General features: G+C 40.9%; 1 protein-coding gene across 1 annotated transcript; it reads right to left on the reverse strand.

Moving 5' to 3' along the window:
• On the reverse strand, window positions 1-10287 carry LOC139220019 (delta-1-pyrroline-5-carboxylate synthase-like). Its single transcript, XM_070852057.1, has 17 exons — window positions 10197-10287; window positions 8630-8781; window positions 7844-7993; window positions 7472-7576; window positions 7211-7369; window positions 5869-5959; window positions 5485-5609; window positions 4221-4365; window positions 3863-3936; window positions 3584-3683; window positions 3028-3248; window positions 2690-2827; window positions 2345-2540; window positions 2087-2208; window positions 1738-1924; window positions 417-512; window positions 1-218 (listed from the first exon to the last, which is right to left on the reverse strand). Exons 1-17 carry the CDS (start codon window positions 10285-10287, stop codon window positions 22-24), a joined length of 2349 nt encoding a protein of 782 aa, XP_070708158.1. The 3' UTR covers window positions 1-21.
• Window positions 10288-16808: the final 6521 nt, after the last annotated feature.

A 16808-nucleotide genomic window follows, 5' to 3' on the forward strand; every position in this document is an offset into this window, starting at 1 on the left:
AGTGTTGTGAAAGTCTCTGGTCTAGTTGCTGTCCCTCTGCCCAGCAGGAGGCTGCCCTACAGGCAGGTTTTCATGGAGGTATTTCATGGTGCCTTGCTCAGAGAAGTCTGCTGCCGTGTGCCCATCACCTCTCAGGACCCACTTAGTGGTGAGCAGCCCCTCCAGGCCCACAGGGCCCCGGGCATGGATACGAGCTGTGCTAATACCTACTTCTGCTCCTAAAGACAGAGCCAAAGACAGACAGAAGAAGAAAAAAAAACAGCGTGAGTGAGGGTGGTGAACATCACATGTACCGAAAGAGAGTGCAGTTCTCACAGAGAATAACAAATGAATATAAGTAAGAATATGAAGGCTGTCAAAAACAATTTCACAAGAGAAGTGGGAACAAAAGATATGGTGATAAGACCATAGCATACCCAGTCCAAAGCGGTAGCCATCAGCGAAACGTGAGCTTGCGTTCCAGAAAACACAGGCGCTGTCCAGCTGCTGCAGGAACTGCTCCGCTGTGTCCTCTGTAGGAGAAAGGCAGCTGGCTGGTCAGCACTACCGTTAAGTATGACAACTACCATGACAGGTATGACAAGTACCATAACAACTACATATTGTAGATGTGCCATAGAAATTTAGTTGAAATAGTGTATTAATGCAGTGAATAAGAGCAAAGGTTTAAAGAAAAACTTGTTCTGAGGATTTCAAAACATAATTACTGGTATTTGTTGCTGCTGCTGCAATCACAAACACGTCTTCCTGTGTCAGTTTGGCACACACCCAGTGCTATAAGCTCTTAAATCATGTGAACTGTGAACATCCACCCATAAACACAATCATGTATAGATTGTGTTTATGGGTGGATGTTCACAATTCAATTCAATTTCTATCATCTTGGACGGGGTGATGTCTGTAGGTCCAAATGTCATCAAGAATATTAAGTCCAGCTCATTGAGATGTAAATACTAAATAAAGATGGAAATACTAATGTTGTATTAGTAAATAGAATAGTTTGTCCTTGTTGCACAAGGAGCCATGGAGGTTTTTCTCTTGATTGCTTCAAAACATCATCTACCAATTCACCAATGTGTCTGTCTACTCACATATCTATCATATACCTGCATATTCGATTCCATCTATACCTCTGTTATCTTTGGCATCTACCTACTACATTCCTATCTGCATATTTGCATTTCTCTCTCTTTGACATGAGCTTACACTGACACAAACAGTACATTTTAATTCAGTGAGGTACCTTCCGTTGTCACCAGATGGCAGCAGCACATCCTCAGTGTAGAAATGCTGACAGCAAACTTTCTCATTGTTTTATTCTGATCATCAGAAGAAATGTTTGAAGTCTTCTGCATATTTGTATCTTAACCATTTATGGGGGGTTTGTACCTCAGTCTTTATATGCATATTTATCATGTACAGGATTTTTGTTAATTAGAACAGTTCCTCTTGTTGAAGTTGAGCCACGTTACGAACGTTGTTATTTGTGTGAGCAAACACATTCAAAAATATACCCTTTGGTGTTAATGGGACACATTTAGTTTCATGATATTCCTAAAAATATCTTAAGGAATATCAGGCAGCGACATGAAGAGGCATGGAGCGGAACAAGACTGACCAGAGCTGTTTAGGCTGTGGAGATTTTTTGCTATTTCAAAATGCCAAAGGGTAGAATTTGAAAAGGAAAAGAGACTAAAGAAAAAAAAAAAAACATCACTTAGACATTGGGCCACCTACCATTTTCTGTGATGATAACGTCTGTGTGGGAGCTGCCATACTTGTGAATATGGTCCACAGCGTCCTGCATGCTGTCCACCACCTCCATGCAGCACTCCAGGTCACCGTACTCCGTCCGCAGGGACTTCGCCTCTGAGGGGCTGAATGTCAGGTAGGAGGCGAACCGAGGGCCTGCATGAATCTTCACCTAGCGACACCACACAGATAAAAACAAAAAAGATCGGAATCTTAATACCACATCATTATTATTATAGTATTATTTTCAGCTGAAAAGGCTACCATCTAAATGCTTGATGAGTTTTTGTACAAATGTGAATGTGGACTAATGCATTAACATTTGGTGTTTTACCTGCTCAGTGCGCAGCATGTCGATGATCTGGTCAAACAGAGGGGTCCTGAGGATGTCCCTGTGAATCAGCAGAGTTTCCATGGCATTGCATGCAGCTGGGTAGTCACACTTGGAGTCTCTGACTGCAACGAGAAAACATCAGTCAACTGACATAGTTGGTTGGCCTTCCACTATCACAGCCACACTTTACTAATACAGGAGGAATGTAAACATGAACTTCTGCAGCACAAGTCAGCAGGGAAATGTATATATGCTGACCAATTTTGATGACTTTGTCAATGCTGGCATCTGCGTCGACGTAGACGTGGCAGACCCCTTCACTGTGACCCAGCACCGGGATGCCCTTGGCTGCCCGCTGAATGTCCCTCACCAGCTGAGATGAACCTCGGGGGATAATCAAGTCGATCATCTTATCCAGTCGGCACAGATCCTCCACCTCCTCACGAGTGCTCACCTTATAACAAATGCAAGTTTGTTAACCACAGCAGCTAGAAGCGCATGCTGTACAGGCCTGCTGTGTGGGCTGACTTCTGAGTGCCCCCTGTCTGTGAAATGTGCTACAAAAGGTTTATTGTAATAAATGTTCAGGAAAACTAATTTTACCAGCTGCACAGCCTCTCTGACTCCGTGCATGGAGAGGGCTTCCTGGGTGAGCTGGTGGAGGACATGGTTGGTGTTGGCTGCCTCCTTGCCTCCCTTCAGCAGGAGGGCGTTGCCACTGGCTATGGCCAATGCTGACACCTGGAGAAAAACACACACGGTTTGTGATACCAAAGCAGTCATTTCAAGAAAGCTTTGTTTGCATTTGTTGGAATATGTATACATTTTCAAACAAAAGTGTTTGCAATGGGGCATCTTTATCATTTATCTATGTTGTTTGCACTTACTAGTACACAAAATAACTAAAAAAACGTATCTAAGAATAAAGTTATAGCAAAAACCTGTGGCAGGCAGTCAGGTCGGGCCTCAAAGATGACCAGGAGAACTCCAATGGGCACAGTGATCTGCTCCAGCTCCAGGTTGTGTGACACCCGGGTCCTGCGCAGCACACGGCCCACACTGTCCTGGGCGGCCACAGCTATCTGACGCAGACCTATGGCCAAGCTGTTCAGTTTGGCTGGAGACAAGCTCAGACGCTTTAGCATAGCTGCTGGCAAATGGCCTGTATGAGGGAGGAAGAGCAAAGTTACACTTAAGTATTCGGCAATATGGGATGAACTGAGGAAATCTATACAGAGATAACAGTTGCCCTCTGGTGGAGAGATAATAACCTAATCAGAACCTAAGTGGGGATACATGAGCTTGTATTTCTCTGGAAGGACCTAAAACACCACTGAGTCCAGACTTTGCTCTGCAGTTGTCGGAATTAATTAGTTAGTTCAAAAATAACACAAAAAGATGATGTTCGAATTAAATATTGTGAGTCTAAAAACTTCTGCCACAAACTTTGCAGAGTTCTACACTGTTGCATCCCCTCTAAACCTGATGACCTGTTACCTGCATTTGCAGCCAGATCCATGTCCAACTTGTTGGCAGCCAGAATCTCTTCCTTCCTTTCAGTCAACAGCTCTGCTAGATGGCAGATGATCTCACTCCTCTGACAACAAAGTCAACCAAATACAGACAGGATGAGCATATAGCACGTCTATCCACAAGGGGTCAGCGTTTCTTTATGTCTGATAAAGGTAAGCTTAGGACTTTAAACTTTAGGTTTTTAAACTTTATTGAACAAAACCTAAATAGACATTTTTGATCTTATTCAAAACAATGTGCCACCTGGTCTGGGTGCAGGGATGCCAGAGCTCTTCCAGAGTTTCGTGCCATTTCTGTCTGATGCTCCACAGTTGGGCCTGGTGAAGGTCAGTGACAGGACAGACTTAACACTTAACATGCACTCAGTTGTTCAGCTTATTATGTACCCCAGGCTACAACTATCATATTCTAATACAACAGCCCCACAATAAATCCTTCGTTCATTAAGGTTTAATATTCAGTTTTTGTTTAACAGAACTTAATCTTTTGGATGCCGTAGATTGTTCTGTTCTTGAACTGTCAGGTGTTTCTAATGTTTAGTCTAACCTCACTGATATATGTGAAAAGGGGTTAAGAGAGAAAGCAACCAAGGTGAACTCACCAGCAGGTTTGATCTCAGAGAAGAAGGTTCCCACCTTCTTGCCCTCCACAATGTCAGTGATGACGTGACCTGTTACTTTTGGGTGGGTGCCGTTTGCAATGACCACTGAGGTGCCACCTTGCAGGGCCCAGAGGGCGGCCTTGACCTGCAGAAAAACACATGAAGAAAAACAGAATTTCTAACAAGGTCTCTACTTGTCTACGTGTCTACTTTCTTAAAATGGAGAATTGTCACAAAACCGGAACACGAACACAGCTGCACTAGTTGACTTCATGGGGTTTAGCTGGACATCAAAGCTTATCAGAGGTAGCAACTCAGCAGCAGTGGTGCATGAAATACTAAGGTCCTTTATGAAAGTTATTGTACCGGTACAAAATTCAGAAATACTCCAATACAGGTAAAAGTCCTGCATTCAAGTTCTACTTAAATAAAAATACAGAAGTATTGTCATCAAAATGTACTTGTATAAAAAAAAAAAAAACTCCTTTGACTGATATGAGCATATATGACATTAGCACAATGATATATCAATGTTTAAGAAGCATTTCATTGTTGTAGCTGGTGGATATGACGCTAGCTTCACCCATTTTATATACATTCAGGTAATCAAGTCCAGACCTGATCCTCCAAAGTGTTACAGGATAAATGTGAAGGGTCATGAGATGATAAATGGGAGAGAAAGGAAGACAAAAAGAAACAAAAGGTCTGATACACAAATCTCTTTTCATTTTTTGGGGAAATTGGCCTGAAATGTTGCTTTTCTTGTGAAATATTATTATGTTATTTATTGAAACCATATGAGAGGGTTAGAGAGGAAATCTCTCTTTGGTGCAACTGCCAACAACTCAGACATCTGAAATGTGGCAAGAAGCCCCGACAGCACGCTGCTTTTTCTGTGAAAAGCTCACAAGCCAAAAAGGTTGGAACTTAATTTTTTACCAATATGTTAAAGGATTATATCTGTTATATGCAAAATCTGAGCCCGAAGAGTAACTAATAACTACAGCTGTCAGTGAAGTACAGTATTTCTGTGTAATTGCAGTGCACTGTTTGAGTAAATGTTTCTTTCCACCACTGATTCTGGTTACTCTCCTATTTCTCTCCCTCTGCAGTGTTAGCATTTCTCATTAGCAGTCGTGGGAATCAAATTTGAAGTAGCAAGAAAAATCCATATAACAAGAAACTTTGCACTTTGTTTATCAGATGAGTGTCCACTGAGATAAGAATGTAAATAAACAAAGTTGAATGATGAATTTTAACATACCTTGGCCTCCATGCCGCCCAGCCCGACTCTGGACTTTGTACCATAAGTGATGGACTGCTGGTCTCCAGGGTAGAAGATGTCAATGAACTTGGCATCATCTGTTCCAGGGGGGCTGTTGTACAGTCCTAAGAAATCAATAATCAAGTCAGCTTTCTAAATCCTCTCCGTTGATACTGAATGAACCCTCTAACACATTCACACGCACACAGTGTGGTAACCCCATCAGCATCAATTTCAGACATGAGGGCAAAAGGTCCGTGTTTGTTTCCATCATATGACTCTTAGTTGACCCTAACAGGAGTGTTTTTTCACAGTGAAGAGCACAGACAGATGGTGTGGTTATCCAACAGTTGACCCAGATTGTTGTTGTGGTAACACGCATACCTTCCACGTCAGACAGCGCGATGAGCAGGTCGGCCTTCATTTCTACAGCTAGCCGCGCCGCCAGACTGTCGTTGTCCTTAATGCTGATCACCTACAGAACCAGAAAATTGCTGACGTAAGCTTCTCAAGACAGAAAAGTAGTGGGAGAAAGTCAGCCATCTGCCATTTCTCATCTGAGCCTTTTATTAAGGACTAGAGGCAACCTGATGAATAGAAACAAAGACTAAATACTCGTGTACTGTGCAGCGTTTTTTTCTATTACCACATTGTCATTCTGCTGGGCAAATTTTAAAATGAAATTCATAACGACACAGAGATGGACATATTAGGTCCATTTAGGTTTTCAAATTGAATATACTTTTCCATTTAAATTTTTTACGTAATTAACTTCGGGAGGCAGCCGAATTTGCAAGATCACCAGCATTTGAGAATCAATCTTGCTAGGCTTCCAGTTATGTGCTTCTGGGCGAACCAAAGTGGTTCAGACGGATCAGCACAAGCTACAGGTGAGGCTCAGGTGGGACAACAGCAAAAAGAAACTGTTCATTTGAAAACAACAATGGCGGCTCCTAAAGAGGTTAGCGCAGATGCTGCTAAAGCACAGTTTTAACAGGAATAGAGAGGATTTCTTCACTGAAAGAACTGCTCTTCTCCCGACTGGCTTCGGCAAGACTTCTAACTACATTATACAGAGTTCATTGTTCTGATAGGTTGAAGCTAGCCTGCTTTAGACTGTGACAGACAGATGATTCATCCAATCACCTGCCATGTATTTACTGAGCATGCCTGCCCCTTTACAAACACTTACAAACAGACTTAGGAGATGGCTCTGTGTAACAAACCATTTGGCGCATCAGGTTATAATTTTGGGGGAAAAAGAAGAATTTGTCAACAAGCAATGTTATACCAAATACAGTCATCTAATGTAGTTTTGTAACAGTTTTGTATTAGAAATAAAATGACTGACAGAGGAGGTGAGGTGCAATCATCGCCAGGCAAAAGATGTGTTAGTTATTTCTGAGAACAGGCAAAGGAGGCGTCTACCTACAAGAGTTAGTCGCGGCCCCTTCTGACAGCACCTCTTCCCCAGTGACTGCATGCACTGCCCTCCATCCCCTCCATGCATGCACATGCCTTAGTGACTGAGGGCAGAGCTGATGAGGTGAGGCAGGGTGGCAGAGGTGTTTCTGTCAGTGTGTGTGCATGTGTGTGTGTATGTGATAGATAATACTGTAGTCAATGAAAAGTAACTGTCCACACTATATAAACACTCTCCGCCAACCCCTGCAGGACCCCTGCAGGCCACCGCTACCAGCGTCGCCCCCATGCTGTCTGTACCCACATTTACCCCCTGCAGGTCACTGTTGGGCTCCGGCGGTGGCACCACAGCATCATTGGTGTTGATGATGGGCACGATGTTCATGCGCAGCAGTTCTTGCAATGTGCTGTTCAGGTTTTGCCTCTTTTGGTCATCATGGAAATCCAGATTTGTCACCAGGACCTGACAGGACAGGAGAGAGAAGAGAGCAGAGAATTAAGAAGATGCAGTGACTGGTACAAATGCAAAATGCAGAGTTTATGTTGCTATGAAATATATAAGTACCTGTGCAGTGCAAGTGCTGTATTGGGTGAACATGGCCTCATACAGGGCCATCAGGCCACTCTGTCCAGCTGCAGCACAGGCCCGGGCCTCCAGCACTGGCAAAGACTGCAACGCATAAGCAGCAGGCGTCTGGTTAGATTGATTCTCTGAAGAAAGAGATTATCTGTCCAGCCTTCTGGCTGCTCAGTGACACGCTTCAGTCAAACCATGTCAAAAAACATAAATTGCATCCACATACCCTGAATATGAGATTTGAGAATATAAGAAATTTAAAGAGTGCAGAAGAAACAATTTCTTTTTCTTTTTTTTTTTTTTGACTCAGTGTTGATTTATCCTTTAGTATCACCCACACATTCCTCGATATTTTCTCACCATGTCTTTGAGCTGATTGTGTCCTGAGTGCAGCGCCTGTCGGACACTCTGGGACAGCAGGATCTCATGTCTCAATCTTTGCTTGCCAAAGGCGACGGCTCCACTCGTGACAATCATCATCTCCCTGCCTTGATTCTGTAACATTGCCACCTGCACAACAATACACACCATTAGGACTCAAACACCATAGCTGTGCTAGTTTTTGTCCTCTTTTTTGACTTGCTGAGGATTCAGCTTTAAAGATAAATTCACCCAATTAAGTGTTAACCAGCCATGATTTTATTTTTGAGTGTGTGTTTGAGTGGTGTTGAGATATCTGTCTGAGTTTTTTGCCTCTACCACAATACAATTGACTGAATGGAGCTACGCTTGCAATGTCTGTTTCCAAAAACAATGCCAATGGCTTTCATTGAATCTACTTTCTGCCAAAAAAAAAACAAAAACCCAAATCCAAACCCAATGTTTGGCAGATTGGCCAGAGTAAAAAAGGACATTGTTTCTGGAGAAAGACATTGCTGTTATTCAACAAATAATACAATGTTTGCATTTACAGCAAAAGCCAATTCACCTATTGTATTGTTGTGGAAAGATATCTCAAAAAAACAAGTTGGAATCAGAAAAAGAGCAAAAAATGCAAATAAATAAGTATGATAGTGAGCTGGTCTACAGATCAATATAAACTGCAGTCGATGGGAAAAATCACAAGCATGGGTTTATATATGACAGACCAAAGAGTTATTTTATCCTTCATTAATGAACAGGTTGTGTTGCCATTTGGCCTCTAACCTGTTCCACAATGGAGGCCAGCCTCCCCAGAGCCAGGCCGCATTCATCACCACGGGTGACCACAGCGCTGCCCAGCTTCACTACAATCCTCTTGGCCTGACGCAGTTCGCTGCGGTGTGCAAAGGAGCTGCCATGGGCTCTCCCCTGGGGAGCTGTATGGAGGGGGAAGAGGTATTACAGGTGAAAAATGTGTTTTATCATTTATCTCAAAGTTAATCATCAGCAAAACACAAAGGGCAACAATGGAATGATCCCAAAACAGATTTTTTTGATAAAAATCTATTGAAAATGAAACCATGAGGTAAAATAAGAAGAAATAAACAACGTTGTGGATTATGCAGCACCCTCCACTTTTGAAAAGCTTGCTGATGTATCAATATTGGTAAATTTACGTTTCCACAAAGAATGCTGCAAACATTACACGACATGTTTTGCTGGGTTTTCGTTTCATTGATTACATGGCCGAGACAAACAGTAAAGCCCTCCCCTTCACCCACCTGTAACCCGGGAAACAGATAATCACGGCCTTTAAACTGCCACATCAGCAGGTCGAGCAAGAAAAGCCCGTGCTGACATTACACATCTCTCTGGAGCAATGAGGCGCATGAGCGAGACAGAGAGACAGAGAGAGAGAGAGAGGCCCATGACAACTCGCACAGGCGAGAGTTGGTCAGAAAACTCCCTGCGGGCACAGCAGCTCAGTCGAAGTTTGCACAGCATTAAAAAACAGCCATTTATCAGGTCTGCTTATGAAAGTCACCACATCTGCCTGCAGATACTGTATTGAATATATTAAGAAAATCTTCATCAAGTACAAAACCAAAATGCTCTTAAATTCATAATCAAGAGAGAGTAAGGATGAAATAAATCATCATTGATTAATCTTTGCTTCTTTTTTTTCAATTGATCAATAAATCATGTCGACTATATGATGTCACAAAACATTTAAAAATGCCCATCACAAGGCTGAGGTGAGGTTTTGCCAATGCATCAGTCAAAAGCACAATATTTTACACTCACAGTAATAAGAAACCGAGAAAAAGAGCATTTCTGCTTGACAACCTGCCTAATAAATGATCAAAACTGTTACACATTATACTGCTGAATCTGACATTAGTTTATCATTAAAGTAATCTGCAGATCATTTTCAATCAATCAATCAATGAATTGTTGTATAATGTGTCAGAAAATGGTGAAACATTTCCATCACAGGTCGCTAAAGCCCAAGCTGGTGTTTTAAAATGCAAAAAACACTCCAAAAACTCAAAGAAATTCAGTTTACTGTCACAAAGCATGATGAAATGCAGAGCGGAGTCCCACAACTGGAAAATGTTTGTCACACTTGGCTAAAAAATGACTCTAATGATTAATCACACATCAACATTGGAAAAATCAACTATTTTGCAGCACCAAATCCTCTATTTTAAGATGTGCTGTAACAAGTTTGTTGTTTTGCTTTTCCGTAATCTTGGCTGCTGGATGATGATGTGAGCTGACTGCATAATCTACGCAGTGCTTATTGACATGGATAGACTGTATGACAGCGTGGGACTGCAGCATCGCTTGCCTTGTGTCAGTGGTCTGATGAGCGACCGGCATACGTGTCTCTGTAAATCCAGTGGGTTCCTTGAGCACAGGGTGAGCCTTCGCAGCAGCATGGTCACTTTAGAGCCTTTACTGTCACAGAGGGACACAACAGAGAAACACAACATCAGCATGAAACACATTGAACTGTGGTATCTGCCCGAGACATTAGAGATGAGCTTTATATTCAAATGGCAACATGAAGAGTGATCCCTTGACTCCCAAAGTGCAGCCAAAGTATAATCATCCCTGTTTCCCCACATGGTGAAGTAATTAATAGTGTTTGTTCTTACTTAACCTCCTGAAGTCCCAGTTTAGCTTGGACCTGTCCTGTGTAAAGTCTTCTATTGAGTCTTGTTCATCTTCTTTAACCCGTTATTCTTTCATTTATCACACAAATGTTAAACAGAGGTGGGCTCTGCATGTGCACGACTCCTCCCTCAGTTAGATGACAGAGTTGCTGATGAAACTGTGTCTGCAGTTCACAACAACAGCAAACCGGCCGCCGCAACAACGTTATCACCGCGTCCGGAAATGGAGAAAGGGCAGCAGATTAATTTCTCACTCCTGGTTGGCGAGACCACTAAAATAAAGTATTGCTTTTCTGCAGATAAAAGCCTCGTAAACTGGCGGTGAAGTGGCAGGATCTGACGTCACGCCGGCCGGCGAAATGCGGAATAGGAAAGGAAGTGTCGTGTAAACTTTCGCATTTCAAAATAAAAGTCCCCTATCCATGGATTTTTTTTTTTTTTTTTAATTTTTTTTTTTATCAACGATAATTTCCCCTAATGATAACATTAGTTGTTGTAATTAGATGCTATAATTAGAAATTATACAAACACATTACCTTTTGCTTCCTCTTTGCTGTTTACAACCATTTTACTGTTTACACAACAGGAAGCTACAATGTATCCCACATATTTAATTTACTAATTTACAAGCTACCGCAGTACTATATACATACTATATTTTAATTTCTGTGTTTCTCTCTCATTTCTTTCTGCATAATGCCTTGTCCAATCTTTGCATTTAATATACACATCCCATCAATTCAGCCTGAGATATTTGGTATCATTTGAGACGTCTGAACTCTTACTGTAGGTGGTGAGGTGTAATGCTTGTAATGCAAAATGCTTGCAGCATACAAAAACCATTCAGGTTTGGTATTTAGCATGCTGACTCTATAGATTGACAAACAATATAGGCCTAGTAGGGGCACACAACTCATGCTTACTCAGTACACGACAGTCCTGATTCAGGTATCACTGATCATTGATATCTGAAACAAATTTTTGTTACTGTAACACATTTTTGTTACTCATATTAGTGACAAAAATTTGCTTTTCATACAACGGCCACCAAATGCACCCCACAGATTCTCTGTGGTTGGGACCTTTTGTAATTATGTCAGTGATCACTGTGCTGCTGTATGTGTGATGAGATGTGTTAACCGCAGACACCATTAATAGCGACTTTATCTCTGCTGGTTCAGTCATTTATCCCATTGATGCAGGATTACATTGCGGAGTCTATTGCTTCTGTTTTTAATCTCCAACATCAAACCCAGTACTTTGTGTTCAGCTACGGCCCTATTTTGAACTTCTAAAATGGAGACTAAGCTGCATAGACCTCAGTAAAATGCCTCTAAATTGGTCCGAGAACTATCTGTCAGAAAGAACTCCTTAGGATGGTCCTCTCTATACCAGAGTAGAAGATGTCTCACCTTTGACATCTTTGTAGCTGGTTTTAGGGAGGGACAATCATAGCGGACAGCAAGGTGGACTCAGGAGGCTTTCAGTGGACGGGGATGGTCGACCTGAAGGGCTGGAGGAGGTGACATGATTAACAGATCCCCTTATGACATCATAAAGAGAGCCAAATCTAAACAGCGTGTTTTCACCCACATTTACTGACTGATGGAGCAGGACAAAAAGGGAGAGAATGGTGGCACTGGGGCCACATATCTACAGTATGTTAAAAACTTAAAAACTTAAGAACATAAAAGTGCATTTTGCATAATATGGGAACTTTAAATTTCTCCAGAGTGCATTCAGAGCTTGGTAAAACCACTTTTTTCATCTACGCACCATGGACATGGAATGAGCTGCAAAATACCATCATCACAAAAGCACTTTCTTCTTTGAATATTTTTCAGGGTCTTTTACAAACTAGCCTTAAGGGAACATGTTGCTTTTTTAAATAACTTTAACCTGAAATGGACTGTGTTATGGATATTGCTGGTATGGCCTATACGCTTTTCTTTTTTTACTTTTTTGTCCCTTGTCTGTCTTTCATGTGCACTACCTGTGAAATTGTCTTTTAAGGTGAAACTGCTTTTCATGTGAAAACTCTTTCACTCTTTCCCCTGTGTACCTTTTATGTATCGTATGTGTTCTATCACGTGAAAGTGTTTTTTTATGTCAGTCCATTTTTTATGTGTTTTATGTTTCCTTTGTGCAGCTTTTCTGTCTTGTAGGTGAAACTGTTTATGCTGTCATGTTGAGCAGGACTCCCTGGAAGTAGAGATCTTGTATCTCAGTGGGACCAACCTGGCTGAATAAAGGATAAATTAAATAAAAATAAAGTCTCTGTTTGTTAATCTAAACTAACGGGAGGACAAGAGTGCCCTAATTAGTGCTTTCATTAACCTGTGCACATTTCATTTCCACCATGTGGTGAAATTATCACAGGGCCACAGCAATGATGAAAGTTTTCTGTACCTGCACTGTCCTGCTGTGACAAAATGAAAAGTAACCCAGAGCAGAGTTGACTGACACTGTGGAACTCCCACTACCCCCAGGACCATAGATAACTAAATTGGCTCCTGTTGCTCTGGCTAAATGTGTATTATTCCATTATATCTGTCCTGTTCTTTTTTTCTGTTGTCCGCTTTTGTCCTTTATCTGTTCTCCTGTGTTCCTCCTCCTCTTCGTTCTTTTATCTGCCAATCTGACTCAGGGGAAGGAACTGACCCCTACCTTACTCCTGGCTTCACTAATCTAGTAATTTATCTGTGTGTGTGTGTGTGTGTGTGTGTGTGTTTGTGTGTGTTGTCATTAGGGGTTCATTGTTTAGTTGTGATAGATAAGGTCAGAGTGCGTTATGTCAAGAATTGTCCTCACAAGTATAGGAATATAAGATTTCATGTGCTTTCGTGTATCTTCAGAATCTTTTAACTCCTCTCGATCCCTTTGAATTTCTAAAAGTCTTGATTTTTCTATACCAAAACAGTCTAATTTTAAAAACTGAACCTCATATTAGGCATCAAATTGCTGGTCATGAACAAAATCAGTACAACAAACACTACAATACAACAATACAAAAAAGACCTAATATCACCATAACATTGTTAAATGATGGTCATAAAAACTAGGCAATAAATAGGTGATGCCAGTAGCTGATTCTGATGGTGTGCATTTTTATACCACAACACACTAAATGACCATCTGTTGATCGCCTGGTCCACCACTTTGGTCCAGAGTGTTTGAGTTATTTCTGAGTTTCTTGAGTTATATTTGTAATGTTTTGCTGGATTCAAGCAGTTCAATAATGGGACATAACAAGATGTTCGAAAGGGGAATCTCACATAGTCTGATTCTGACCAGACACTTTGTCCCAGTGGGCTGAGGCACAGAGCGCGGATGTAATTACCTGGTGAAGTGGGACAGTTTAAACATGAGCTTGAGGGTTCTTTAGATGACTTTATATGATAACACAATAAGGCTGAGTCACACTGACGAGGATTCATTTTCCAACCTGATCTGACCTGAATCATAGTTTAACTAAATTATGTTGCACCAAACTTTAAAACTAACGTAAAATTAAGAAAGGTTAAGCTGAGTTTTTACCCTAAACTTCAATAAAATCTTTTCCTCAGAGTGCGAGAAAGTGGAACTTCTGTGCTGAGCCACCTTGACTAGCTTTTTAGCTAGTTAGCAAACAATATAATGTTTAAAGAGCTTTAATACGTTAATACAAACCAGCCGAAAGTTAACAGTTATAACAGTCGATCTACCCCTCTCTAATACTACTTACTCCAGACAATATGAAAATGTCTTGATTTTTTAACATTTTAATTTGGGTAAACAAGCATCTCCATAGTGATTAAAATATTGATTAAAAAATTGAATTTTGATTTAAATCACTAAACTTGAATTTACTAAACAGAGCTTAATTTTCAATTGTGCAACAGGGTTCATCTCTATTTTAAATCTGGATTTACTCATATGAACCCAGTTTTGCTAAAGTCTGATTAGAACAAATCTTAGATTAAATTAAAGTGTGAAGTGTGTATGTGTTGTTCAGTGTGTGTCCACTGATTGTGTCCACGGTCAAAGTGGCAGCATGTGGATTGTTTCTAATATCGGCATGTCCCGCTGGTGGCAGAGACACTCTAAAATAGCTGCAGATACACAACTATGTAACCCCTCTAATACTCAGCCCACATGGTCAAGCTGACCTGTTATCCACTGGGGAAAAGCAGAAAAGATCGGAGGAGCTGTGCTGTCTTTACTGAAGATCAAAATTTATCAGTGGAAACGTTCTGACAAAGACAAACTTCACAGGAAAAGATTGCCAGCAAACAGAAAAGTAACAACATAAAGAGTGAGAAGAAGGGTTTGGTAGAAGAAAGGACCTGCAGAAAAAGTAAGTTTCATTACAAGTTTATTATTGAAAAACATCATCTTTATTACTTTGTTATTCAAAAGAATAATATTTGACTAATATTACAACAAATCAGTGAGAACCAATGCTGGCAGGTTGATTTGTAGCTTCCAGACAAGATAATATATTATGTCCAGATTCTCTTAAGTCAGATTTAAGGGATTTTTTTTTACAGCACAAAACAAAGGATCAGAGGAGGAAAGCTGTTAAAAACAGTAATATCATAGGAAAGTAGGATTGACACAAATTGTATTGGGGTCATTTACTCATGAGCACAATAGTCTCACATCCAAATTAACTGGACAGTGATATGCTGATAGTACATAATGGTAAAAACAACATACTGTGTATCACCTTTCAGCCACAGTCTGTATTTCTAAGTTCTCAGTGACTTTTAAATAAGCTTCTTAGTCATGAAAATAATGATAATGTCTTGGCCACATAATCATCATTTTAATCATGTTGAATAAACATGTGTGTGTGTGTGTGTGTTTGTCAGGGTTGGTTGGTGGAGGCAGCAGGGATGTGCAGTGTGGGTGGTGCAAGCAGAGCTGAGCTGGACTGTAGCGTCCTGGAGGAGGACTGGCAGAGCGGACAGAGCTACGTGGCTCACTGGCACAGCCTCACCCTCATACCACATGACCACCACAGGTTAGTGACCTCCACGTCAACAGACACTTTAACTGAATAATATATAAAAATGAAGCGAGCGTGTAAATGGAATGATAGATGCAAGCATGTCTGCAGCAACAACCAACCAACATGCTGATAAAGAAACAAAAAGTTTAGAATATGAAGTGTATTTATCACAGGGTGTCAGTGATGGAGGCAGAGCACTCAGCAAAACACTGGGAGGCCAGGAGGCTCCTCCAGCGATTCCTCTCAGGGGCCATCAGCAAGAATTACCCCCATCCCAAAACACACTCAACCAGACGACCCCATCAGCCTACCTCCAACTCCTCTGCCATGGGACGGAAGGTGCAGCGAGGCCCACTTCATATCCAGAAGGAAGTTTGCAGCGTGACCGAAGTGAGGCCGAAGACCGCCGGGTTAGAGACGACTGAGAGGAAGACTGTGATGAAGATAACAAAGCTGCCGAGGTTCCTTGGCTGACGCTTTTGTTCTCTTGGTAAACATACTCGATATTTCAACAAATGCAAATTATCATATTAACCCAAGCACTACTGTGTTTTTGCTTGCAGCTTAATCAATTGTGATTGTTTATGATAGCAATAGACTATATTTGTATCACAACATAAAATAGTGTCATAAAATGATGTCGAATTAAGAATTCAACATCATTGTTGAATTTTATGAAAACTGATGCAAAAGGGGTTTTTAGATTCATACTCACAAAGGCTTATGTGGTTGTACCTTTCGTGCTATAGTACCATCGTTTGATTTTGCCACAGGACTTGAGAAAAAAAAATATTACTGCTGTTGATAAGAAATGTGAACAGCTGTTGAGGGGACAAAAATAAAGACACTAACATGAAAACATGTGACTTCTGATTGACTCAGTTTTCTTCAATCTGAACAAATAATAAAGTGAAGTATTTCTTGAAGAAGTTGATGACTGATTTCTAAATTTATTACAATATTACAATATGAGAATATGCTGCATGCTGATATTTCTAAATGGAAGCCGTTTTATTTCTTCCTGGAGTTGTATTTGCAAATTGGAACATTTTACAGCTTTTACGAACACATTTCAGTCTAAAAGCCATAAACACTGAATATTTGCAGACTCAGAAGTAATGCCAAAGGGAATTAAATATGCTTTGCATTAACATTCTCCTGGGCAAGAAAACTCTCGACCCCTTTTACTCAGCCTGACTCTCGTTATAATCTCCAAATATCCTGATTTTAACTACATCATCTGGCAGAATTTCACATCACAAATACCTTGTCTCCCTTGGACACTGTAATA

The sequence above is a fragment of the Pempheris klunzingeri genome, chromosome 20 (assembly GCF_042242105.1).
Source record: "Pempheris klunzingeri isolate RE-2024b chromosome 20, fPemKlu1.hap1, whole genome shotgun sequence".
Taxonomy (NCBI): domain Eukaryota; kingdom Metazoa; phylum Chordata; class Actinopteri; order Acropomatiformes; family Pempheridae; genus Pempheris; species Pempheris klunzingeri.